Below are 26,097 nucleotides of genomic sequence, written 5' to 3' on the forward strand. Positions count from 1 at the left end.
CAGAAAACAGCTCCGCTCTGAACGGGCATTTCTGCGCCGGATACGATCGCCTCGCCCGCATTCGAGATCTCGCGCTCTCGGGCTCCCGTCCCGTTGTGCTACCGGCAGCCCCTCCCCTCCTCATTGAACTGTACAACGGTACGTATTCCGATCCCGTCCGCCGCCACAGCGCACACCGCTGATGAACCGCCCTCCTCTGGTCGACAGTCCTCCCTCTCTCAGGCAGTCAGTCAGCCTTATGACGGTCACCAGCTTGGTGATGCAAAACCGACGGGGTCATGCCTCCGCCAAGCAGCCCCTCCGTCTCCCCATCATCGCTCCCAAAGAAGAAGTCTTCAATGGCAAGAATGAGAAGAGCTTGATTGCACCTCCACGCATTCGCCTCCCTCCTCGATCCCGGACGGGTTGTTGGTATGTTTCTTTTCTCCCTCTCTTTTTTGCGTCATTCCTCTTTTCTCCCCTACAAGCGCAATGTATGAAAGAAACTGTTCGGAAGCTAATCGCGCTTTTTTGGCCCTCTCTAGGACATGTCGGGTGAGTTCCTTCATTCTTTTTCCTATCACACTGCAGGGACAATTCCATTGATGTTCGTTTGTTTTGCGCGCATTACAGAGTCGAAAAGGTACGTCGCGCAAAATTCCTTTGGCCCCATAGGGGAATTTCATGGCTGACCCAGCATTCCTGTCCAGTTAAATGCGATGAAGGTCACCCACAATGCAATGTATGGAATTCCTCGGCTTGCCGCTCCCTTGGCCCGTGCCTCTGGCTTTCGTGGTCTCGAACAGAACTCTTCCTGGAATGATGGTGGATGGTGCTCACATTTTTTTTTTTGCAGCAATGTGCTCGACTCGGCCACATTTGCGACTATCGGCCACGCCTCGCCTTCCGCGACGACACAGCCCGCATCATGGGCCGGATGGCTGATGTCAAAACTGAGGGAAACATCGTCTGGGATCGTAAGCGGGTTCTTCCTCTTGCTTGTGGGCGAATGGCGTCTCTAACGTCGGGATAGTTTCGTCGCCGGCGTCCAGCGAAGATCGCTCGGACTATTTTTCCACGGGAGATTCATTACCGCCCTTTTCCCTCCTGACGTCGGATGAGGATCGCGAGAGGAAAGCCGAGACCTCCAATCCCGGGACTTACCATGTGGTCGTGGTCCCGGACAGTTTCTCTACCCTCCCGGAGTATTCCGATGATGCCACCGAGAAGTCCAATGTCATCGAATCCATTCATTCCGTGACGAGCAGTCCCATCAGTGCCGTCCCGTCCGAGAGCACGGCCGGTGAGGACCCCAACGTGGTCATCCTGAAGACCTTCGAGGACGTCACCCGGCGTTCTTCCTCCACGGGTCGGACATCTCGAATCTCCCCCACCTCCGAGATTTCAGATCCCTTTGGATCCCTTTCTTTATCTCCCATCCTCGATTCTCTCCCTTCCCCAGTCGTCTTTGAAGACGATCAATTCACTTTCTTTGACCAGCGTCTAGAGCAATCCAGTCACTCCATCCAAGACTCAACCCTCTTTGCTCACTTCCGCCATGTGGTTTGGAAGCAATTATTTCCTCATGATCGTGGGCTAGATGATACATATGGGTTTGAGAGGAATGGAATGACTTTAAGTGTCGACTTCCTTGGACGGGAAGCCGCGCATTTCCCTCCCGTATGTTTCTCTCCATCGATCAATTCTTTTCCCCTCAAGTTGAGAGGGCGATCCACTGATCTGTTCTTGTTCCTTATCTTATAGCTCTCTCATGCGATCATGGCTGTCTCCGCACTCAGCTTGTCCCACAGTGGCACAGGGCAGAATGTTGATGCGCTGCAATACTATCAGCAGGCCTTCCCTTCTCTTCAGGCTAGCCTACGGAACAACGATGACCTTGTTTCGGATGGACTCTTTCTCACACACTTCTTGCTACTAATTTACGAGGTACGTGCACGTGTCCGTGCTTCTTTCTTCCCCCTTTCTTCTATTCGATCCTCCATCAAATGCTGACAACTTCTCTTTTTGCTGTAGGTAGCAGCAGCTGAGCCCCATGGCTCTAACCTCTGGTCTCACCATATTTCTCGCCTGCTCCATATTTCCTTTCTCCGACGGTCAAAATTTGGCCGTGAACCTCATCCCTTTATCCTCTGGTGGATTTGCCACATTGACCTCTACGCCCTGCTCAGTGGAGCGGGAACGGGAGAGTTTGTGCGGGCGATTATGGACCACCAAATGCTGCCTGGGTCCGAATGCCTGCTCTACCCAGCAGTTCCGGAAGGATACAGCGTGATTTATGCCGATGAACACGATAGTCTCCCCGCAATTATGCGTCTCTACGCCGAAACTTTTACCTTGGCCGCCCAGCTGGGGTCTTTGGCCTCTCAGCTCCGTCAGAACAAGCAATCCGCCTCGGCCTCGGAATTCAACCAACGATCGAAGGAAATCGGCTCCCTCCGCCAGGCCTTGGCTCGGCTCTGGGAGGCATCGGACATTTCCTTCTACTTTCAGCACCAGGACAGTCTACCCCAGCGGTCCCGGGAACTCTTGCAGCAGGTTTGTCTTTCCCTTCCCATATATTCTCTATTATTATTTTTCATGACCTGTGATATTCTAACATTCATTTTGGTTCCAGTCGGCTTCTCTTTTCCATGTATGCCAATTATTCTCCTACAGCAGCATGTGGCCCGGCCAGCGCCTTGAGTCTGAGTTTACCCCGGATGGCGAGATCGATCATCATGCGTCCGAGATTTTGCGCATTGCCGAGCAGACGACCTCAACCCGCCGAGCCGACCGGCACTTCCTCGTTTTCCCGCTCTTCCTGGCCGGAGCCACGGCTTCGGCTAGCGGGCTCAAGATGATGGCGATGGAATTGATGACCGGGATGGAAGACGAAGAGGACGGAATGGGGCGCAATGCTGCCACCACCCGGGCCATTCTCCAGACGGTCTACGAACGACAGCTGGAGCGATTGATGCGTGTTGGCCACACGTTGGATGTGGATTGGGCTGATTTGATGACCCAGGAAGGATTGCAAATGGTCAATTTTGGATTCTAATGTAGTTGAAGACATCGAGCCGGGACTCGTTCTGCCTTTTATCTCTTTTGTTTTTGGTTTGCTTTCGTTGGGTACTTGGCGTTTTCTCGTGGGCATCTGTTGGGTCTGTTGGGCATCTAATCCTGCGAGCTTTTTGTTTATTTTGCTTTTTTTGGGGGGGGATGGGAGCGAGCCTATTATTTGATCTTGGGAGGATATGGGCTTCGGATTTTGTATTATTCGCATGAGTGACGATGGATGGATGTACGCTTTGTATGTATAGAAATTGATGCTTGACGTGCCATGGAACCGTGTGGGTCCTTTCCCGAGCCATTCTTCAACTGAGGTCTAAATTAGTACGTGTACCAGTTTATCTTACTATAGGGTGGAGATGCTTTGCCCATCATATTCAGTACCTTGCTGACTAGGAAATAGTTCAGCCAAAAAAGTTTCTACAGGGCCAAATATTGATTACATTTACTCTGGTGTTCTGGAGTACGCGGCTCGCTTCTGTGTCCCGGTCGCTTGTGGAAATGAGTCAATCAGAAAATAGCAATGTTGGAGTTATCAAAGCTGAGCTGCATGGCGCTCTTAGGGGTGGGGAGGCTCAGGTTGACGATCGGAGACCCCGGGAGGCCTATATAACCGATGGTTCTGACCGGCTTCGGCTGGCTGGCTGGCTTGTCTCTTTGCTGTTCTCTCTACTTGACAGGTGTGTTCGTGACCTCGCGAAGCCCTGCACAGATGAAACTGCATGTTACGGCCCGAGCCGCAGCTTCGAGGGTATACCATGTCAACTCCAACTCCCCGATAGTGTTTCGTTCTACCGGGTTCCCCCGCATCTCGTGGACTCGGAGCTCGAATATCGTCTCACAGACACAACCGTGCAGCTTGACCTGGTGTCACGGTTTCGCGAAGAATTGCCCGTTCCTGCAGCCTGCCTGATTTTCCCCACAACCGCCACAAAACGACCTCCGGCCCCCAAAACCCAATAACCTAATGACTCCACATTGCTGCAGCTCCCCGTCATTCCCTTGTCCCACGGAAATTAAGCAATCTCCATTTCCTCAACCTCGTACTACTTGGAACATACCAAATCCTGCCGCCACGTCAACTTGTAATTCTTCATGTGTCTACTACTTCAGCTTGTATCTAGCAACCATCTGACCATATTGATTCTGCAATAAATCTACATTGAGATTTAGCGAGTGCAGTTCCTATATCGCTCTTCACTAGGGCCATCTCGGCCTACACGTTCGGTCAAGGTTGGATCCTCACAGTACCACCGTGGTACCTGGTAAGCCCGACTATCACTGTCAGAATTCTGCTGATGGCCCATTGGTCATTGACAATATCAAACACCTGGCGGTGCTGCTGACGACCGACCACGCCTCCTCCATTGACAGTCAGATACCGAGACTGTGCACCATCATACTCCAAAAAAATACATCCTCGACCACTTCCTCCGAGCCCATAGGTATAGCCCTGAAAGGCATTTGGCCGGAGCCCGTCGCAGGACTGCTGTACTTCTCCAGCTAGATTGTCCCAGTTGTAATTGGGACCTTTGCCTTCGAAGGCGAAGAATGGGTACCCCGTTGCGACGTTAACGGCTGCAAAGTCAAGACGGACGCCCTGCGCTGTCTGTACCAATTCGGGAGCAAGGATAACTCCAGGAATTGCAAAAATCGTGCTCACAGCAGCCATCCAGCCACCATTAGCAACTGATTCAGGCCCATTCGCCATCCGCTGCGCCACAGCATTCGTAGGCCAAGCTGCCATTGTCTAGGAATTCCACTGCAGTCAATAAGAGAAACAAAGAGATACTGAGATTGAACAAACCTAGGTGTTTGGATTTTCTGATATGTACGACGGATTTGATCTGTGTGTGTACCTGGTGAACAAGAATTGACGGCTGGCCTTTATATATCCCAGCAATCATTGCTAGGGAGGTTTTCCTTGGCTCTGAAACGAGGCAGCTTGCATTACAAGCTCGGTGCCAATTGCCTTGTTTTTTTTTTCCCCTTTCCTCTCTTTTCGGCTTGTGGATGGCTCAAAATGAGTGGCTAGCTGAACGCTGAACTGAGAACAGAGTGGAGCCTACAGCGTCGCAATTCAGTCTGCCACTTAGGCGGTTTTGTTGGAGAGGGTTGATCACGGTGGTAAACAGCAATTGAATCGGCGTGTCCGTTATACATAAATGTGGAGAGAGCCTGAGACAGCATAGAGCTTTTACTAGAGATAATGGAGACAAGTGAAGAGTGAACAGTGAATGGGGTTGCAAATATTGCCGATTGGTCAATTATTCGGATGGTTGCTCTACATTTCTCAGGACCTATGATCTCTGGGTGTTGATATGGTTAGTTGTAAAAATGGCTGGGTAAGCGATCATGAGCCAACAATGTACATCGATAGTCTTGGAAGAGTGGAGAGTAGCGAAGCAAGAGGAGACACAATGGACCTGGAAACGCGCTTGAAATCTCTATCCTGTTCAGCCAGCCAAATCCTTCAGCTAGCTTCATCAATCCAGGAGCTTTCCATTTTGGCATGTTAAATCTATTCAGCCACGTAAATATTAGCCTGGGGCCTGTCTTGCAAATACTATATAAGACTGCCCCTTTGTTCCAATCTCAAGAAACAACCATCTTTCAGTCCTATCTCAACCATCATTCTCTCCTTCGCCTGATTTTCCCATCGGGGACTTTGTACAAAACAAGCAAGCCATCACACAATGCCCACTACAACTTATACTGCTATTACTCAAGAGGAGGGTGCAGATCTTGCTACCCTCTCAACCAACCACTACAATCTTCAAGTTGCCAAGTCTGTCTCCACACCTGGTGGAAGCCCAACCTACAATGTCGTCTACAGGTCCTCCTTCTTGGCCTATAACATGAGTGTTGCATGGACTACAACCTATGGGATTAACTGGACCATCGAAATCCCAACTCAAGGTGCTCAGATTACCTACGCCGGCAGGTGGCAGAGCTGCGCACTGGGTCAGTCGTACGACTTGGATCAAAAAGGCGAATGGGTTGCCAATCAAAAAAACCCTTATGAACACAAAGACTCGGTAAATGTCGGTGGAAACCATTACCCAATACCCGTCCACATTATCGTTGGCGTTCAGGATCCTGCTACTCTGAAGTGGACCCCTGTGAGTATCTGCCCCCGATTCAGCCTGTTATGTTCCTAATTTGGTGTTTGAAAGATCTGGCTCGCCGATAATGCCCTGCTCGTTGGTGGACATGGTGAGTATATGCCCCGACAGAGTGTTCGGCTCTGGTTTGAAGAAGGCACCAAAACCGCAACTATGATAAGCACGCAGGGTACAGAGCCCCAGGAATTCGATATGACATCTACACCTCTGTTCTACTTTTCCTATGCCACCACGGAGGGTAAATGGCGTGCTCCCCAGCCGGGTCCCTTCTTTTAAGGAGTACGGCCATTTTGTCTGTTTTCCCCCTCGCTGCATCTTGGTGTAAAAGTGGCCATCAGCAGTGCCGAGGAAGCACTGGTGGTCGATCGTGGACTGATGGCCAGGGAAGGATCTATCTACATAGAGTCAGAAGACAATGCCACTCATTTATGCTATTCTTGTCTAAATTGTCCGTTCTCTCAAACCGAGCTTTTCAATGTTTCTATGGTGAATAAGTGACTCAATTAGTACAGTATAGTAACCGTATTCTCGAGAGCTTCAGGCCGCTAGTATGACGGGATTTTATACGTATGGCAAAAAAACACCAATCGTACCAAGGGAACAAATGGTGCTGCTGGGCTCCTTGACCGGGTTATCATTCAAGAACGTTTGATCTTGGCACTTGATTTGACTATGGTGTCTGCCCGTGCTGGGATTTAACGAGCCTGAGCCCGAGCCTGAACCCGAGCCTGCTCATAAAAGCGGCGAGAAGTGCGTATGTTGTAACGGGCCTGGGCGATACCCGGGCGTTATGGGGACGCGGTACTATACTTCCCAACTAAATAATCCCCACTTTTCTGTGGTGTTGTTTGCTTCAGATCACCCATGATTTGACTCTCGCGACAATCCAGTGTTATAAGAGTTCCAGAGAATCATAATCCGAAAATTGAACCTCATAGAGCTGGAGCTTCCCCCCTGTTCTGTACTTGGTGCACCACATGGCTTTGACTGCAGAACTGTCAGCCAGTCACATCTGTGATGGCCCAACCTCGTCACCTGCGGGGTTCGGCGTCTCGCCCAACTCGGCGCCTACAGGCACCAAGCAATTGGCAACTCCGACCAACTTGGACCTTTGACTGTTCGAGAAGTCCTCTTTCTCTCTTCTATCCATCGCGCTCTTCCTGTCCACCATCCAGCCCCGTTTGCAAACCTGATTTATGTTAATTTCCGGCCCAGATCCAACGCCACCGTCTTAGTGTCCGCTGCCCCTCTTCCGAACCCCCCCCCCAACATCGATCGGCGCATCTACCGCCGTGATTGGTACCTGACGTACTCTCACTTCTGCATTCTGCATTTCCTGCGTTGCGTTGTTTTCATAGAGTCTGCGGTGCCCGGTCCTCTTGAGAAGCCGACAATATGAATCCCGGCGAGAGCCGTGGCATCCATCCCGAAGGAGAGCTCTTCCTCGATTCGCCTACTGTGCCTGAGCAGAGCACCGCATCGGTGGTCGAACCGTTGCGCATCAACAAGAGAGACTCAGCCTCACCACCGCTGTCCAAAACCAGCCCGCCGCCGAATCCCTTGCCCTATCCCGATGATCGCCCCCGCCCCCAGATGCGATCCTCAAGCTCGAGCGATGGCCGTCCCATCGATAGTGGGCGGTATGGATCGCCGTCGCCAGCGGGTTCTGGTTCGGGCTCTGTGACCCCCGCGGACTATCCTTCAGCTTTGCGGCCGCGTGAACCTCGAGTCTCCAGCTTGACCGAGCGACGAGGAACCGGGCCCAAACCTCTACCGGACTCGCCTGGTGCAGATGCCCCAGACCCAGCAGCGCTCGCTGCGAGGCCGTACCCAGCGCCGCCCGCAATCCCGGCTCCTCTAGCAGATCGGCCATCAGACGGAGGCCACCAGCGCCAGGGCTACACTCAACCATTTTATCCACCTCCCCAGATTGCAGCCACCTCGAGCCTCAAACCTCCATCAACAGGACTTAATCGGCTCAGTTCCACCGCATCCACCTCGACAACCCGCGCCGAGCGGGGATCGCCCCCTCCTCCGGAAACCCCTGTGACTGGGCCGAACCCGCAGCCGACCTCAGATATCGAGGCTCGTTACGCCGCAGCGGGAATTGCAGGCTCGGGGACACTCGCGGGAATCCATTCGCAAAGTGCGGCGGCGCAAAGGCGTGTCCAGCAGTATTCGGGACAGCAACCGACGTATCAGAATCCGCCTCAGCGACCATGGACCCCGACCGAACAGCCGGGGTCCCAACCCCATGGTCCGCCGACAGTGTACCAAGGCGCGGAAGTGGTGAGCGACAACGAATCCGTTACGTCTCATCCGGGCCAGTATAGCACCCCATCACCCCAGGATCATTATGCACAACCGATTCCCCAGCAACCACAATTGCAATCGCACCAGTCGCCGCCGCCGTCTCAGCAAGAACAACAACAATCGAGGATTCCAGCCAATGCACTCGAGCAGGATATGAATCGGATGCGTATTAGTTCCTCCCCTCCTCCGGCCTATTCCAGCGTCTCGAGCCCTACACCATCCAACAACTATCCTGTTGAGAAGCCGAGCAGTTCTGCCGCTGCTGCCGGAGCGGCCGCCGGGGCTGCTGCTGGAGCGATGGCCGCACATCCAGCCATTGCCAACCAAGCTCAACCTCACCCATCGGCCTCCCCAGCCCCATCAGCTTCGACGCAGGATCATCCTGCTTTCGCAAATGATCCCCGGCAGCAATCCGATGCCGGACCATATCCGCAGAATGCCATGGCCAATGGCCAAGCCAATTATCTGCAACAGCAACAACAGCAGCAGCAGCAGCCGCCACCGCAGCAACACCAGACAGCAGTCTCTTCATCCGCACCCACCGGACCATCTCCTGCATCGCCTCCACCCCTGCCAGAAGGCTGGATTGCCCATTTAGACCCAAGTTCGGGTCAGTACTATTATATCCATCTTCCGACCCAATCGACCCAATGGGAGTTTCCAAAGGGTCCCACGCCCTTGAATCTCCACGAGGCGCCTTTATCTCCCGTGGGAAGTGTGTACACCAGTCACCCTTTGGCATCTCCCGGGTTGTCGGCTTTTAGTAAGCCCTTGATGTCCCCGGGAATGCCGCACACGCCCGGTTTTGAGAGCCTGCAATCTCCTATGTCAGGTTTCTCAGGTCCACCCCCGAGCAGTGGGGTAGATCTCTACAAGACCGCCCCGACAAATGGCGTATACTTTGGCCCTTATCTACGCTACACTAACATGGACCTTGAACGCGGCGTCTGGATGGGCTCTATTCTATTGGTGACCGACGCGGCTCAACCGCCGACGATCCACATCCACCAGAGTGTTGACCTCTCCCCCAACCCGAGACAATTGAAGGCAAACAATATTGCCGCTCACCAAAGGTGGACTTTCTACAAGTATGAGATCGATATCCAGATGGATGAGCATGCTCCTGCGAAATGGACCTATGCGATCACCTCGCATCTTGGCTGTACCCGTTACGAGTTCCTTGTTGCGGGGCGATATGAGACGAATTGGCGCTTCATCGCTACATCAGGAAACGATTTCTCGCTCAATGTCAATGCCAATGAACGTGCACGTCTTGGGGGCGTGGGTTTCATGTGGAAGGACGTCATGCAAAAGCATATTGAGATCGGTGGTTTCCACACCCAGATCTGTCTCGGTGGCCAGATCTATGCGGATCGGATGTGGAAAGAAATTCCATGTCTAAAGCAGTGGCTTGCGATTAGTGGGAAAGAGGCGAGGAAAAACGCTCCCTGGACGGCTGCAAACCAGCAAGACGTTTCCCACGCTTACTTCCATTACTACACCAGCCATTTTGATCAGCCGTATCTGAGGGAGTCTTTTGCGCAGATTCCCTACATCTGTCAGATTGATGATCATGACATGTGCGTCTTGTTTTTCCCCTCTTCCCATTCTGTATTCCTGACAAGGACCGTGGCTGATGATACTTTTAGTTTTGATGGATTCGGCTCCTATCCCGAGCATATGCAGTTCTCCAACATGTTCAAGAACATCGGCCGGATCGGTATTGAGATGTATCTCCTCTTCCAACACCACACTACCCTCGATATTCTTCGTAATGTTAACAACGACACCGACCTCTTTACTATCACTGGCACTGGCTGGCACTTTGTCAAATACCTGGGCCCTGGCGTGGTAGTTGTTGGCCCTGACTGTCGCTCCGAGCGGAACCCCCATCAGGTGATGGCCGGTCCGACATACCAAGGTCTTTTCCCCAAGATTGCAATGTTGCCTCCTAGTGTGCAACACTGCTTGTGGATGATTTCTATGCCGCTGATTTATCCCCGACTGGAGACCGCAGAGCACATTGCTCAGACTGTTGCTACAGGCAAGAGGGCGGTGACCGGTGCCTATAATGTGCTAGGCAAGGTCACCAGCTCGGTGGCTGGTGTTGTCGGAGCCAAAGATTTCGTGGGCTCTGGGTTTGATTCGGTCAAGCGTGCAGTTGGCAAGTCTGGACTCATGGGTGGTATTCTCAGCCCATTCGGCGAATTCGACCTGATGGATGAGCTGCGTGATCAATGGACTCACGAGTCAAAGGTTTGTCAAGCTCACCGGTTCAAGTGCTTTTCTATTCTTTGGACCCTTTCTAAAATATTCTGTTTCTTAGGACTTGGAACGAACCTACCTTATTCGCACACTCCAGGGCATTGCTCACCAGAAGTCACTTCGTATGACTTTTCTCTCTGGCGCCGTCAACGCCTGCGGGGCTGGCCTCGTTCATGATCCTTCTCACCCGACCGACCACAAGACCATGTACCAACTCATTGCTTCCCCTGTTGTCAACACTCCGCCTCCGTCCTACGTCCTGAAGCTCCTACACAGTAATAGTAAACCGCTGTACATTCCTGCCAACGGCCATCGCTCCTCATCCCAGCCCACAGACACCAAGGAGGACATGATGGAGATCTTCCAGACAGATGTCACCGGACAGGCTCGGGAGCACCGCAAGCTGATGGCCCGGAGGAACTACGTTGCTATCGTGGCTTATGACCCGGAGACCGTCCCCTCTACACCCTTCGGCCAGCAGCCTACACAGGGCTCTAAGGGGAAGCTGAGCTTGGCTGCTGATTTCATGGTTCAAGGCGATGGCGCATATGCCAACGTCGTCAAGTATGGCCCGGTTATTGTGCCGAGCCTGGAACACGGGAAATAAAAGCTCCAGCTGTGCTGGTTTTAGGGAGGGGAAGGGAAGAACTTCTCTTATTTTTGATGCTGCTTTTCTTCTTCCCCCTCTTCTGCTCTTCTCTCTTGAAGCGTGTTCCCCTCTCTCCAATCTTGAGACTGAATGCCTTGTTCATTCATACGAATTTGTCGATGACTTTGGCTTCTTCTTTGTTTTCTATCTCCCCCTTTCCCTTCTTCGCTCTATTCATAGCTTTCTTTTCTTGGCTCAATATTATTTCGTGTCTTCTACATATTGCCGACGCGCCTCTTTAGCTGCTCGTACCTGTCTGTGCGCTCATTGAATGATTGTAGATACGGGTTATTGGTTTGGCTTTAACATCTTCCATATTCTCTTCCATGCGTGACCTGTGTTTGAATCTAGGAGTCATCTCAGGCCTGGGGATCTCTGTCCATTCCTTTCGCTTCCTAGATGCATTGAAACATATACCGAAACTTTATGTTATGACAGCTTTTATTGCTCCCTTGTCTCATACTAATTTGCCTCCCACTGGCTCCCCCAGTTGTTGTTACTGCTCCTGGTTCTGATTCTAATATAATTTAGGAAATTAGATTCTCTCAGCCGCTTGGGAGAAAAGAAAGTAAAGCATTTGCTAGGCCGAATCTGCGAACGACAAATATTTGAGCTAATTAATACAGATAGCTTGTATAGTACTCAGTGAATACGAGACTGGGCATGTCCATATGTCCTGTTTGTCTTGATTAAGATTGCTCTCTGCCCCTGTTAGATGGTCTCTGGAGGTCTCCTGGTGAGGAACCTCCATCCACCAGGAACCATACCACCTGATATCGCTATATAAGAACTTCATCTCATAGAGAGTCATTTGACATACACAGCACGATGACCTTGACTCTCCGCTAAAGTAGAATTTTCTAATGGGGGCGGGGTGCTCATCCATTGAACTGCTTTCAATTATAAAGTGCGAGATAGGTGACGCAAACAACCTTCCACTCTTCAGCTCTTGACCTGTTTTCCTCTAGTATTTCGCATGGTCAATACTGTAATGATGCTCGAGTCATTAAATTACTTTATTGAAAGTCTTATCTACCGTTTTGGTCCTCTGTATCAATCCAATCTCGATACCTCACACCTCATAAAGCTTTCCCGTTGAGAGAGACATCCGTCAACCACGAAGGACGGTAAACAACACAAATTCTTTTGACCATCTCGCAATTGATACTGGTTTTCTAACACCTTCTAAGAATGACTGCATTAGATAACTCCAGCACCTCAGGCCCAGATTTATGGGATGTGAAAATGTCTGCACAGGTTTTGTTGCAGATCGCCATGGAGGCTGAAAACCTGCAGGAGGCCGAGAGTAAATCGGTCCTTGGATCCGTGGAGAATGCAAACATCCGTTCGTTCTGCCTGCTACCTGTCTTTTATCTGGAAACTTACATCTATAAAAGCCTTCGGTCTCGACCCCAACTTGAACCCCGACTTGAGTCTCTTTCCGGCCAGGGAGACACGAGCTGCTTCGGAACCAACTCTACGAGACGTCGACTGGCGCGATGGACCCAAGGAGCTCCGAAATGGGTACCAGCGACGAGCTGCGATGGGCCAGCGCAGCGGAGAGACTGCCCCCAAGGGCCAGGAGTGCAAACGGTGCATCCGAGAACATGGTGTGTTTAGGTCCTGCGTTGTCTGCACTGTGGATGGAGAGCTCCAATTTGGCGGTGCTTGCATGAACTGCGCTTTCACCAAGGAAGGCTACCGGTGCTCACTCCGTAAGTCCGAATCTAATATGATTTGAAATTGATTATAGTTCATGCTTTTCTAGGCCAGCGAGACTTTACTGGACTGAATGTCACCCTTGCTCCTTGGGTGTTGGCATACGTGGCCAGCAAGAGTCAAAGTGTAGTTCCTCCTAACAACAACACGCCTACGGCCGACGAGTTTGTGAGTATATATACCTTCAAGCTTTGCCAATATCGGCCTGTGGTGCATATCCTGATTTCAATCATTACAGGAAACAACCATAGCCCCGAGAGAGGTAGCAGATGTGGCACTTGACACCTCAGATCTTGCAACCGCAAGTCCTTTTCTTGTTTGGCCAGGTGGCGGAGGGCCCTCCTGGGCTGGACTATGGTACACCTCGCCATTCGAACATCCAGAGCACCTCGACAGCTTGGATACCCTCTTCCGCATCCATATCGAGCTGTCACAGGTTCAAGCTCGCGTGGCGTTCGACCTGGCCCAGATCCACGAGACCCTGCTATGTGCACAACAGAATGAATTTGAGGGTTCAATTGAGGAGGATGATTCGGAGACTTGATATTCCTCAAGCTCCTCACAGCGACAAATTGTGAACATAGTTTTCTCCCCGAATTCCAAAGCATATTTTTTTGTATCATCCAACATGGAGATGAAGATCTGATCGAAAACTATACTCAATCTCAGTTGCTCTTTCTTTTATTACGACTGCTAATAATCATGATATCGTTGTACCATTGCCGACAAAGATTCTCATCTACAGATCACAGATTCGTGCTTCATTCCGTATAGGTGTTGCAGCGCTTATAGTTACAGGTCATTAATGGTCATAGCTTCGTCTCGTCTTTGCTCGGCAGCGTCACCTCGCAAAAATCTATCCACTTCTCTCTGTGCATCAGCCGAGCGGCCGTTGTCATCTTTCTGGGTCGTGTTTCCGAAGAGACACTGCCACAAGTCATCCTTCTTCACTAGCTCTCCACCCGATGCGCCATTGGTCATCAAATTTGTCAAGGTCGCATCTTCCATTTCCATGGAGTTAGCAGAATCGATCGCTGTTTCGGTCAAGTCGTTGATAAGCACTTGATCTTCACCCGGGATTGCGGCACGGGCTTTCTTCTCCTGTTTCTCTTTTGCCAAGATATGGGCAAGTCGACGGGTAACCGAGAGGTCGTAAATGGATTCTTCCACAGTTCCAGAGACCAAGTACATCCAAACAGTTGTTGGTCGATGCTGGCCGATTCGATGGACTCGAGCAATGGCCTGAAGTTCAATTGCAGTGTTTATTAGCGGCTCGCATAGGAACACATGTGTGGCATTGATCAAGGTCAACCCGGATGACTGGGCTTTCCCGTGCAACAAGAAGCATTCAATCTGGTTTCAAGAATTCGATATCAGTTCACATGTCTTAGAGAGCAATTTATTTCGCAGCAACGTACCGCGGGATCCTTCTTGAATTTCTCAATGCCATCTGGCGCGTCAACGCTACTGTTGACGATCCCAAAGCGGCGGAAAGCCCTTTGCAAAACAACCAAGAAGTTTTTGTATTGAGAAAACACAATCGCTTTTGCTCCAGGGTCATGTTCTCGAAGCCAAATGATATGCCGGGCAAGTGTGTCGATTTTGGTACCAAACGAGCCATCGAGGTCGATGGTTTTGATCTGCTTCAAGACTCCCGAGCTGATGTCACTATAGATGGCATTTTGCGAATGCCGCTCATGATCGAATTTGACCGGGGATTCTTCCTGCTGCACGACGAGATCTTGCGGCTTATATGTAATTTGGTGAAAGTCCCTGAGTTTCAGAGGTTTCTTGCATATTGGACAAGTGCGATGTTGACGCCACCATAGTCGCAGACAATCCGTGCAATACTTATGACCGCACACAGTCAAGACGCCTAGATATATCAGCCGGGCACAGAGCAATCAACGGCTTCCTGGGAAAATCAATAGCTTACCAATTTCAAAGCTCGATTGGCAGATGATGCAAATTCTCGAGCTATCTTCCGAGCCAGACTCATCTCGCAGATGGATTAGATACCTCCTCTTGGCTTTCAAAGATGAGATCTTGCTCTCAAGATTTTCTTCTTGCTTCAATTTTGACGCAAAAACCTCCTCATCTATTGGCTTGCCAGCACTTTCTTCGTCATACGGTGCCACGGTATCTGAGATTTGTTGCAGATGACGATAGTACTCAAGCCGATTGTTCATCGTGTCACGAAACATTTCTACCTCCCTCTCCAGGTTGGATGATATTTTCAGGTGGTCAGCGAGCATTTGACCAGCGTTCTTCAGTACCAGTCCGACCATCTCAAGTTCTGCAGAGGCACGCGAACTCCCGCCAGCGGCTTGCCACTCGAGCGAGGTTGTCAGGCTACGAAGTTCACTTACAATGCCGCGAAGCGACCCAAATTGCGGATCCGGCATCAACTCGCTGCGGGTGTTCATAATAGAAAGAAAAAGCTTTGGGGATGGGCCTTCATCTTTCTGTGCTTGGATAATGCCGGCTTTGACCTCATGAGAAATGAGGACATTCTTCTGGCCGGTGAGAGCGTCATGGCGATCAGCATACATGCACCGCAGTGCTTCCATGTAGACATACATCTCATCTTGATGTTTTGTCGAACGCTCATATTCATTGCCTTCCAGTTCGGCATCGTCTTCTTGATCAATAAGCGACTGCGAGACCAGCTTGATCATGACATCGCGCCATTCATTATACTGCTGCGCGTGCTTGTTCAATGCCGCACATAGGTCTTCAAACTTGTTGAGTATCCGGTAAGATTCAAGACCTCTGCTATAAAGATAAGGCTTCATTTGTGTGATATGCACAAATTGCTTGTTTCTTGTCTTCTCTTTGATGGTCTTCATGTATCGCTCCACCTTCCGGGAAATATCTGTCAGCATCTCCTTGCGGATCAGTTTCGCGGCTTCGTATCCCTCCTCTTCCTTTTTCTCAAGGAGCTTGAAATCTTCGGTGTCAGGTTGGGTGAGACTGGTATCCGTTTTAATCTGATAGTATGCATTCGCAGTGAAAAACACAGCAATGTGCTGCACCTCCAGGGCCGCACGCAGTTTCGAACGACATTGACCGATGCGGCTATTCTTGTCTGCCTCTTCATTCTCATCATCACTAGAATCGGGCGTTTCTTTGATGGCTTCGGCCCCATTCGTCATAGCGTCCTTATTTTTAAGACGTTGCAAACGAAGCTGCTTTCTGCTGTCATTGACCAGATGGGTAGAATGATCCAAAGCTGCTTGCCAAAGCACTAGTGCTTCCTTCCTACGCTTAGCATTCTCAAGCAGCTGTCCGCGACGGAGCTGAGATAAGAGAAGGGATCGCTCTTCCGTGCGGATCGAGGTATCAGTGTTCTCAATCATGACTTCAAGGACTTCGTCGACGGTGCGCAAAGGGCCGTTTGCTGCACCCAGCGCTCGGCGGTTGCTTCCGCTCACCTCGGGATGCAGGCAAGTCTGACGAAGTCTGGTTAACCAGGTCCGCATTCTTTCAATGGTTCCTGGGTCCTCCGGATTCCAATCACCCTGAAGGGGATTCCCGAATGCATCAAGCCCGCATTGCTCCGTCATCTCTTCGAAAAGTTGGCCATAATGCTGCTCCTCGACTGCAGTAAAAGGAACCGTGATCACAATTCGCTTCTGAGGAGGCAAGCGTAGCTCATCACGGACACGATCCTTGCTGTGCCTGAGCGCAATTGCATTGATGATGCGGACCAGATCCGGTCCAAAACGGGAGTACAAGCGTTTCCATAGCGCGCTCGAGTCGCAAAAGGGTCGATACTGAAGAAAGAGCAGGAGCCCAAATAAGTCATCGATATCCTTGCGAAGTGGCGTGCCCGTCACTGCCCAGGCATTCTCTCGTGGCATTAAGCGGGCCACCTTGGCTGCATTGCTGACACCGCTCTCGATCATCTGAGCTTCGTCAAGACAAACGCGCCACCACGATATCCGCACCAAAGGCGTCTTCCGCGGCTCGAATTTCTTCTCGTGCCGAAGACTTCGTTTTGGTGTCGCTGCAGCATAGTGGATCTCTCGAGCAATTACGTTGTATGTGGTAAGAACGACATCAAACTCGGCAATTTCTTCGATGACCAGATCGTCTGAGTTCTCTTTTCCTCGTCTGATCCCCTTATAGTGGTGAACACGTAGCTTTGGGGCATGTTGTTCAAGTTCTTGCTTCCATTGCTCCAGGATAGCCGGTGGTGTGATGATCAAAGTAGCGCCTGATTTCCTCAGCCCATCGGGGTCAGATTTAAGTAGATCATTGGCGGGCCGTCGATTCAAGCTGATCAAGGCAATCATTTCCACTGTCTTTCCCAACCCCATCTCTTCTGCAAGAATGCCACCCCGTAACAGGTAAGCGGCATCTCCCCATTGGGATATCTGGGTGGTGATGGTCATAAACAGATGACTAAGGTAACAGGTATTTCCATTGGCGTCAACCATTTGCTTGAATGATGTTGGAAGCCCATTAGGCAATGGTCTTTCTATAGGCACAACGCTCCCATCATTTTGAAGTTTCATTCCTTCTCTCCACAAAAGCCAACGAACAGCTCGTCTCTGGAAAGGGAAAAGATCGCAAACAAGGTCTGGGCACTTGATATCTGCTGAAGCGCTTGCGGTTTTTTCAGGAACGTGAACACTATCATAGAACTCACGGGGTGACCAGCCCCGTGAGAGTCCCAGTAGTTTCTCGCGCCGGTCATGTTGTCCGGGATAGCCAGCCGGGGGCCCAAGGGGCTCTTGCAAGCTATACCTTGCAAAGACCTCTAAGGCATGGTCTTGTAAACGAGCAAAATCTGGGCTTTCAAGAGAATCCCTCCAGAGTGCGACGACTTCTAAGCCAAGGGACTTGTTATTCGATCCAAGAGAGATTGTGGCGTGGTAACATGCCATCGGAGGTCGATTAAAGTACCGATCAGCGCAATTTAACCCAGTGACATGTCTCATATGCTCAAAAAATGATACAAGTTGTTTTTCACGGAATCCAAACGAGAATATTTTATTTTCATCAGCATCAACAGTCGTCAAATGAATTGTAATAGCATCTTCGCTGCGCTCAGAATACTCGGATTCATCAGGTATATGGGCGCGCAAGCGAGAGTCTTCGACTTCAACAAGGACAGGAAAGCGATCGGAAGAGCTACTCGAGTTGTATAATCCATGATGTTCTGATTTGGGTGCGTTCTCAAAGTTCTGAAGAGAAGGTGGCAAACGATTAGCTGTGCCACGCAATAATCGCATACCGCTCAAGACTTACCATGCGCAGCACTAGCCGAGCCAGTGGGATGTAGCCCACGGGTGTTCCGGTGCTAGATATACCCTGCTCACGAATCAGGCTAAATGGACCCGACTTGGTGACTTTGCGCCGCTTCGTCGGACGGTGGTCACCGTTGACAACATTGATCTGGTTCAGCGCAGAGATCAGAGTCTCGGGCACCGGAACTATATGAGACGAGACAGATCAGAAGTCGGATTCCGATGATGCAATTGGGTACCCGGAGAAACATACCTGGAACCTTCACCTCTTCTATGACCGTGCTCATCGTGAGTTCCAGTCCAGCAGACTTCTTCTACTTGAGACGCCACGACGAGGAGCGATGGAAGACGCGCGATTGCGAAAGCTGGGGTCTTATCTCATAGTCACGTGGAGATAGGCACGTTCTGGCCCGAAACTAAGCGCCGTGGGATCGAGAGAACTACGTAGTGATATCAACTTAATGCAAGTGTCCCATTCCTATCCGATGTATGGCAATTTCGTGCGTAGTTCGCTCCAGAAATGAGTAAATTTTCCTGTAAATCCCAGTCGACGTAAATCTTTTCAACTCGCTTCGCCTTGGCAGCGGCTAGCGGCTCCCCAGACCTGGTTCTAGCTCATGCAGATCGAGCAGTCGCATGGAGGCAACCTGGAGTCATGAGAGATCATGATGATGTCGGCCGCAAAATGGGGGATGACTCTCAGTGCAGTTACAAACTTTGGGTTTTGTTTTAGAGAGAAAATGTTGTGATGACAAATCGAAGCTAGGGTGGTTCGAAGCCCGCGATCTGTTGGTGGCGTCCCGCGGTATACCTCAAAGATGACTAGATGGAAGTCCTCATCTCTCCAGCCTGCCATCACCATCGCTGGAAATTTCCGCATTAGCAGAGCTTTAAGTCGTTGTACTATGTATTTGTCGGCAACTGAGTACAGCATGGCGGTGAACAGCATGGGGGAAAAGTTGCTTTCAACCCTGTCATACTCAAGATTGTACATGAAACGGAGCATAGCTTCAATAGTGTAAGGTGGATCGTCATTAAGTCGGATCACATTCTCACTGGTTTCCTATTCATATGATATGAGCATAGCTCCTGGTAATACTCCGACGAATCAAATGCTTCGAGCACCATGTTACCTTCCATGAACGCTTAAATAACGCAGAAAAGTAGACAGACTGCGCAGAAAGTATAAGCTTATGTACCTTGTACTCCTGATCCTCGATGACAATCTTCATGTCAGAGAAATCAGGACAGTTGAAAAAGCTGCGGATATCAGAATGGTCCTGGCTGCCTCTGTCAAGAGAAACTCACCTCCTGATACCGAAGCAATAATCATCGCCTCCATTCATCTCACGAAAGGAGCGTTTCTTTAAAGCGCTTGAGCTCTGCCCATCGGTAAGTGATAATGTTTCAGACATCCTAATTGATGTGGAGCTCAAAGGCCCAAGGTCAGAGATTAGAGAGGTGAAAAGAATGGAGAGTTGGACAACTGTAGAAAAGGCTCGATTGAAGTGAAGGCATTTAGTGTCTGATCGCCGTGTGTTTAGGAACGTGATGAATTTAAAATATCCACGAATGCGCTCAAAGACAAATTAAATCCAATACAGACACAACTTCCGATACACGATACGTACACCATCTGAATCTTCAACTTTTTCCTCCAATATTGCTTTGAAGCGTTGTACTTCGGGATTTGTGAAACCACACCTTGAATAAATATATGAAACTTTTCATTTTAAGTGGTTTCCAGGTGGTTTTCATTCAAAGCCATACGAGCCAGCCCAATCTCACTTGCCAAAATGCGTTAGGCAGCCCTGTCAAGCCTCAGGGTGCGGAATTTCCTGGACCTCTGCCTAGCATGCTCCTTACGCTGCCCCGTCCCAGAGTATTCGTACTGTGAAATGCGGATGATAAGGTATTATCACCAGGATTGGTGTCATAAACTACGTTTCCATTCACAGCACGGGCAGATCTTGAGTAGGATTTTCCGTACGCAGTACCGTGGAACTCATCTGCGGTATTGCCCGATGAGGTGGCGCTTCCACTGACTGACTTATACCGCGCTTTGCCCGACTGAGTTGTGTGCAGCTGTGACGGTCCTGAGACGAGCGAGTAAGTGGAGATTCCAGGGCCGCCTGATGACTCGATATCAAGGCCTCGCTTCATCCATGCGTCGATTGTCAATGAAGTATCCGTAATCCCATACGTTGCGTTGACCAATAGTGGGTAGCTGAAGGAAGTCTTATTAGACCCAGATCCGTTCCCAGATTCACTAATAGTGAATTCTCCTGAGGTGAGCTGCTTATTGACTTGGCTGTATCCTTGCTGATTGAGGTATCCATAGTTTGAGAAGGACAATGTTTGGGACCATTCAAACTGCGAAGAAATGGTCTTAAATGTCCTTTCTGCCACCACAGAATATGACAGGGTTTCATTACCGTCAGTATTGTTCTGCACAAGGTTTCGAGTGACAGTGAACTTCGGCTCTGGTACCTCTATACGCGGGGCGGCGGCAGCTCCGCGAGAACTCAGGTCTTTGGAGGAGGTGGTACTCTCAGTGTACAGAAAAATGTTCCCGGTAACCACCCAATATGAGCCGACGGTGTTTGCTAGAGTAGCGGTTCCGTCATTGGAGATATTCAACCCAGTCACTCGGATCTCGAAGGAATGTTCCTGGCCATCTTGGAGCATGGGCAAAAATGGCGAAATGTCTATCTCTGGCTGCCGAAGGTCAAAGGCATCGATACCGACGATTGGGCGCCAGAAGCCCGGGGCGACACCACCGGTGAAAATAATAGGGAAAGGCCAGACAAGACCCGCAAGAAGACCATCGATGTAGAGTTGAATCTCTCTGAATGGAGAAAATCCATATAGCTCTCCCACGGTGTTGGTAAAGTCTTCTGTGTCTTGGGTGAAAACATTCGACCACCAGAACTCTTCCTGGGACTGTCCGCAAGCAGAAATTGCAACAACGGCACGCGAAGCCGCATCAGGGATCACATATGAGACTGTGGTATTGTCAGTTGGGACGTTGAAGGCGCTAGATGAATTTGACGCAGAGTTCTTGGCTGAGATGGGCAAGATGATGTCTGCAGTTTTGACATTCTTTTCATAGGAAAAGTGGGCGGTCAATGTCGCATTGAATGATCCAGTATAGACGTCAGTGATGATATTGCCAAGGTCAAAGATCAAGGTCTGTGATTGTTTCCATAACGCTGTGTATTGTGACATATCTTTGATATAAGTCCATACGATTCCCGTCGTGGTCGGCTCGGCGGTCGAGGTTCGGAAGACTTCATTATCTCCCAAGTACATCAAAGCCAAGCGATCATACTGGCGACCACGAGACGTCACTGTGAGATTGATTCGAACCGTATCAAACTGGCAGCTTGGCGGCTCATAGAGACCTGCGCGATATTGAAATCAGAGACTGATTTGACAATCACGAGATCATTCGTTCTTACCAACAAATGGTTTCCCATAGCTTGCACCAAAGACGTGGTCCATCAAAAGCATGTCAAGATCACAGCCATTTTCCCCATGGGTCGCAAATGAGACAGGTTGATATACTTGGAACACATTTAATAAGCTTGTTGAGTCTGATGCTTGGGTCGAAGATCGCTCCACGGCTTGGTATCCATCGTGAAGGGCGCATATGAGACGAACATGCCCGAGGAGCAATAAAAAGCTCGGTATCATCAAAAGCATAGCCATCATGATCTTCGTACTAAACCCAAGGTATGTAGTCCCGGTGAACTTGTGGTTTTCCCCAAGGTTTGTAGTGGAGTTGGTGGGACCTCGACCTTTCACCACACTCAATATTTCTTGTTCGAATTCTCTAGAAACTTGAGGTTGTGCACTGTTCTGTCTGGATCTTGACCTCAGTACCAGTACTATACTGGCCGTGGTCCACAGTAATAGAAGGACGATTGGGAAGATCGCCAACTGATGCTTCGCGGGAGCGGGGATCTTTAAATTGCCGGGATCAGTGAGTCGATGGGGCAGCGACGCTAGCGACGACGGGAATGATATTGCAATCATCTTGGTGCAGGCGGCGTGTTCAGGCTAACGGGGACTAAATCGTGGTGCTCCGCATGGGAGATGCAGCTATCACGGCTGATCCCGCGAGACCGCGTTTACCCCTGAAGATAAGCTCAAGGGGAAGGTGCAGGACTCCCGGACATTGCAGGGCCATCGGGACTCGCTTGGAGCCCGCTGCATGTTTCCCCTCCGAAATGCTGAGCTCGTTGATTTAATTTGCCCAATTGGCGACGGCCGGCAATCGCTCTCATTAACGGGCACTGAGAGACCACAATCGGGTCTTTTCAATACTACAACCCCCACTTTTTCTACCACTCTCCATGTCGGGTTCTCGGAGGAGCGACGGTGCTCCGGCAGGAGTAGTAGTCAACAAAACATACTCTATGATCTGTAAATTTCGGGAGAAGTTTAGATAACTCGTCATTATGTGGCCATAGATAGCAGAGCTCGGCGAAAGAGGCCGCCACTCTAACCAACCATATGCAGGACGATTTATAGAAGAATCTCAAAAATGAATAAAGGACTAATAAAACAATGATTTTCTAACCCTATTCGAGCTCTGGGAAGAGTCTGAGAAGTAGAGAGGAAGTGTTCCAAAAATGTACATAAGAAAGATTTGATGGAAGAGACTCCGGTGTCTCGTGTATTAAAAACCCAAAACAAAGCACTCCGTAGCCATGCACCCCAGACTTTACAACAAATGCAATCACATAAACAATCTCCAGGCACCAAGAATCAGGGCAGCGGTACCAGTACAGACACCCCTAGAAAGAAAAAAAAAGTATTAGCAGAGGTCATTGAGAAGACAAAAGAGGTTCAGGTTCGGAAGTCATACATTAGCCACTGCAAGGTCGAGAACTTCACAGCCTCCACCCGTTCTCGCAAGCCCGCAACTTCCTGTTCGATACGGGTCTCGGTCTCCTTGATTCGCATTTCCTGGCCGTTGGCCTCCTCGCGAATGCGACCTTTCTCGAGGTTCAGATCCAGGCGGACCGAGGCCTGGGTGCGCCCAATTTCGTCGCGGAGACGCGAGTTCAGCTTGGCAAGGTCAGCAGCAATTTTCTCGTGCGAGGAACGAGTCAACTGGGCCTCGGTTGAATCGGCATTCAAAAGTTCGGAGCGTAACTTGGCGAAGTCGACTTTTTGTGTATATGTCGATCGCTCGGAATCTATCAGATATTTGTTAGACCCGCTTTTCAACAAAAATTGACGGTGTATATGAACCTTCTCGCAAAACCATGGTGCGTGTGAGGTTCTGAATCGACTCTTGGATGATATCATTCAAAACACGCATCATGGCAACGGATTGTTCCTCGCTGAATCCCTCGGCCTGAAGCCGTCTCACAAATTTTAAGGTGTCAAAATGATGATCTCGAGGTCGCGATGGAGTCGCATGAAAAGCACGCTGGGCGGGTTTGAATGTTGCAACGTAAACGCCATTATGTCGAATAGGACTCGCGGGCGACTCGGAAGACGGGAGGGGCGCAGTGGAGGTGGAGGATCGTCGAGGGAGAGGGGACGAGAACTGATAGCTGCGAAGAGCAGTGGAGAATGCTCGAGAAGTCTGGTGCTGCGTGTTTTGGGTCTGAATTTGCTGGCTCAGAGGGCTCCAGCCTTGGAGGTATCGTTGGCTCTGCCGGTTTGCGAAAGCAGGACAATGGGAGGGTGGGATAGAAGGGCGAGAGGATGAACTATTCCAAGTTAAACGGGGGAGAATGCTTCTCGGCACCTCCGCGACATGTTTTGGGGGAGCCATGTCGCGAGGTATTCAGGGCGGATGAAGATTTGAGGTCGCAAGAAACGGGCAGTGACGCAGCCGGAGAATTGAATGGATGACTAACTGGAGAGCCGGAACTCGCCGTAGGTTTTGGAGGCGTCAGCGGGTCTGAAGCCACGCTCTACGCTAAATCCGTCCGGGGGGGCAACCAATAGAACACTACTTCCCCCACGCGTTATGTCTAGTGATATCTACATGGGAACTCGATGACCCTTGTTTGAATGATGCTGAGCAGTTTCAATCTACCAAAGGAATGAATATATATATCAATGGTGAAAAACATAATGTTTTGGTGGTTTTCATGGTATTAGTGTTGTGTATCACCCGGTAAATTATTTTTGGAGTAGAGCAGATCCAAAATAGCTAGTTTCATCAATTCGAAGCAGGACACACAAGGGCTAGTATTTCATGCTCTGATACTTGGTCGTTCATTCTTGAGAAAGCCCAGCCTCTACTTAAAGGTCGAATATCTCCTTCAGCTGCTTCATCGTATCATCAGGGCCCTCCACCGAGTGTCCGATCGTTCGGGGGTCGGAGTAGATCTCGTAGTCATTGCCACCCAGGAAGCACTTGTCACCGAAAAAGTGAATGGTCTTATAATCAACCCCAGAAACGTTCTTCTCGGCTGCAACATGCTGTAGGCAGTAGGTCTTGTCCCAACCAGTGGGAAAGACATCGAAAGAGATCTGACCACCGATGGAGAAACTGTCGCAAAATCATGGTTAGAATTAACAAGTCATTTCAAGTAATGTGAAGGCAGGGGTGACCTACGTCAGCCCATAATTCGGAAACTCCTTCTTAAGGGCCTCGACCATATCTTTGCGGATGTTGTGGATCTTGTCATAGCTAATAAGGAATTTGTGAGTTAGGTTTCAGGTCTCTGGGCCAGTTGAGAGGATGAGTCGATTCGTTGTCAAGGGTCAACATACGCCTCGAACTCGTTGCGCTCTTCCACGCTGGCATTACGGCCAATGGGGCTAACATTAATCATGCCATTCCGGAACTCCACAAAAGTACCACGCTTCCTGGGGAGCTTGGTATTGGAAATATATTGGAGACAGAAGTCGGCAAGATCTTGATACTTCTCCTCGCCCAACCACTGAATGAAACTGTTGCTCGGCAGCGGTTCGCCCAGGCGGTAGGCGACGAGGCCATTCTCGGAGAAACAGAAGTCGAACAGGGTGGTCACATCGACGGAAGCGGATCCCAGTTGCTCCTGCTGCTTTACAAAGTTTGAACCGCCCACCTAAACGAGATTAGAGGGAGGACATGGGAAATTTATAGGGCCAACGGACATATCCAATGGCGCACTTGTGTCGCAATCGAGAGAGCAACTCGTGCATTTCTGGAGTCGCAGACTATTCAGATTGAAGACAAGGATTAGCAATGATCGGATATTTGCTCCATAGAGTTTTGTATTGTTGCAACCCACCCGCCGCGCTTTGCTCAGCGTCTCGTCCACATCAAAGAGGACAATGGTGCCCTTTAGAGGACGGTTCTCCAGAGTAGGATAAACACTAGTAGCAGTCGTCATTGTGGAAATGGCCTCAAGTCCAACTCTATCTTCAAATCAAAACTTCAGGAGGAAACAAATCGAGGCCCGAAGGATAAATATAGACCTCGACTGAAGGGTCCTTTTGTTAGACCGCAAGCGGCAAGGTCCGGGTCGGGTGGCTAGCGTGGGCATCCGCCCAGAACAGAGGGAATACCACTTGAGTTTCCGGCCAGAGGCCGAGAGATTCAAAAATGAGAAGAGTGGCCCAATCGAGTGTCTTAGTCTGGAATGTCCACCGGGGGGCTCATGTTCTTGTGCATGTTCTTGTGCATGCTCTGTCACAAAATTCGAGGTTTGGGCATGTTTTCGTCGCATCTAAACGGCCTTATCAAGTTGTTATCGATAAGATCGAT

The 26,097-nt window shown here is 50.2% G+C and overlaps 10 protein-coding genes across 10 annotated transcripts; 5 read left to right on the top strand and 5 right to left on the bottom strand.

The window, feature by feature from the left end:
• Positions 1-41: 41 nt before the first annotated feature.
• Positions 42-3,037, top strand: N7462_006856 (uncharacterized protein; the record flags this gene model as incomplete). The annotated part of the gene is made up of 8 exons (XM_057078574.1): positions 42-138; positions 231-534; positions 613-622; positions 836-956; positions 1,013-1,659; positions 1,744-1,926; positions 2,014-2,535; positions 2,615-3,037. Coding segments are annotated over 8 exons (2,307 nt in total), but the record flags the coding sequence as incomplete, so codon positions are not given.
• A 627-nt stretch (positions 3,038-3,664) lies between these two features.
• N7462_006857 (uncharacterized protein) lies at positions 3,665-4,011 on the top strand (the record flags this gene model as incomplete). Its single annotated transcript, XM_057078575.1, has 2 exons — positions 3,665-3,699; positions 3,729-4,011. 2 exons carry the CDS (start codon positions 3,665-3,667, stop codon positions 4,009-4,011), a joined length of 318 nt encoding a protein of 105 aa, XP_056931245.1.
• Positions 4,012-4,276: 265 nt separating this feature from the next.
• Positions 4,277-4,795, bottom strand: N7462_006858 (uncharacterized protein; the record flags this gene model as incomplete). Its single annotated transcript, XM_057078576.1, has 1 exon — positions 4,277-4,795. One exon carries the CDS (start codon positions 4,793-4,795, stop codon positions 4,277-4,279), a length of 519 nt encoding a protein of 172 aa, XP_056931246.1.
• Positions 4,796-5,744: 949 nt separating this feature from the next.
• On the top strand, positions 5,745-6,449 carry N7462_006859 (uncharacterized protein; the record flags this gene model as incomplete). The annotated part of the gene is made up of 2 exons (XM_057078577.1): positions 5,745-6,170; positions 6,285-6,449. 2 exons carry the CDS (start codon positions 5,745-5,747, stop codon positions 6,447-6,449), a joined length of 591 nt encoding a protein of 196 aa, XP_056931247.1.
• A 1,119-nt stretch (positions 6,450-7,568) lies between these two features.
• Positions 7,569-11,358, top strand: N7462_006860 (WW domain protein; the record flags this gene model as incomplete). Its single annotated transcript, XM_057078578.1, has 3 exons — positions 7,569-10,066; positions 10,136-10,742; positions 10,813-11,358. 3 exons carry the CDS (start codon positions 7,569-7,571, stop codon positions 11,356-11,358), a joined length of 3,651 nt encoding a protein of 1,216 aa, XP_056931248.1.
• Positions 11,359-12,733: 1,375 nt separating this feature from the next.
• On the top strand, positions 12,734-13,663 carry N7462_006861 (DUF3716 domain-containing protein; the record flags this gene model as incomplete). The annotated part of the gene is made up of 2 exons (XM_057078579.1): positions 12,734-13,115; positions 13,371-13,663. 2 exons carry the CDS (start codon positions 12,734-12,736, stop codon positions 13,661-13,663), a joined length of 675 nt encoding a protein of 224 aa, XP_056931249.1.
• Positions 13,664-13,911: 248 nt separating this feature from the next.
• Positions 13,912-18,661, bottom strand: N7462_006862 (uncharacterized protein; the record flags this gene model as incomplete). Its single annotated transcript, XM_057078580.1, has 5 exons — positions 13,912-14,472; positions 14,538-14,995; positions 15,056-18,311; positions 18,376-18,560; positions 18,628-18,661. The coding sequence occupies 5 exons, from the start codon at positions 18,659-18,661 to the stop codon at positions 13,912-13,914; spliced, it is 4,494 nt and encodes a 1,497-aa protein (XP_056931250.1).
• Positions 18,662-20,195: 1,534 nt separating this feature from the next.
• Positions 20,196-22,085, bottom strand: N7462_006863 (uncharacterized protein; the record flags this gene model as incomplete). The annotated part of the gene is made up of 2 exons (XM_057078581.1): positions 20,196-21,778; positions 21,836-22,085. The coding sequence occupies 2 exons, from the start codon at positions 22,083-22,085 to the stop codon at positions 20,196-20,198; spliced, it is 1,833 nt and encodes a 610-aa protein (XP_056931251.1).
• Positions 22,086-23,118: 1,033 nt separating this feature from the next.
• Positions 23,119-24,168, bottom strand: N7462_006864 (CCDC90 family protein; the record flags this gene model as incomplete). The annotated part of the gene is made up of 3 exons (XM_057078582.1): positions 23,119-23,176; positions 23,248-23,581; positions 23,637-24,168. The coding sequence occupies 3 exons, from the start codon at positions 24,166-24,168 to the stop codon at positions 23,119-23,121; spliced, it is 924 nt and encodes a 307-aa protein (XP_056931252.1).
• Positions 24,169-24,644: 476 nt separating this feature from the next.
• sec53 (phosphomannomutase SEC53) lies at positions 24,645-25,723 on the bottom strand (the record flags this gene model as incomplete). The annotated part of the gene is made up of 5 exons (XM_057078583.1): positions 24,645-24,894; positions 24,961-25,035; positions 25,119-25,435; positions 25,485-25,547; positions 25,622-25,723. The coding sequence occupies 5 exons, from the start codon at positions 25,721-25,723 to the stop codon at positions 24,645-24,647; spliced, it is 807 nt and encodes a 268-aa protein (XP_056931253.1).
• Between the last annotated feature and the right edge of the window lie 374 nt (positions 25,724-26,097).

The sequence above is a fragment of the Penicillium macrosclerotiorum genome, assembly GCF_028827735.1.
Source record: "Penicillium macrosclerotiorum strain IBT 26536 chromosome Unknown utg000007l_segment0_segment0, whole genome shotgun sequence".
Taxonomy (NCBI): Eukaryota; Fungi; Ascomycota; class Eurotiomycetes; order Eurotiales; family Aspergillaceae; genus Penicillium; species Penicillium macrosclerotiorum.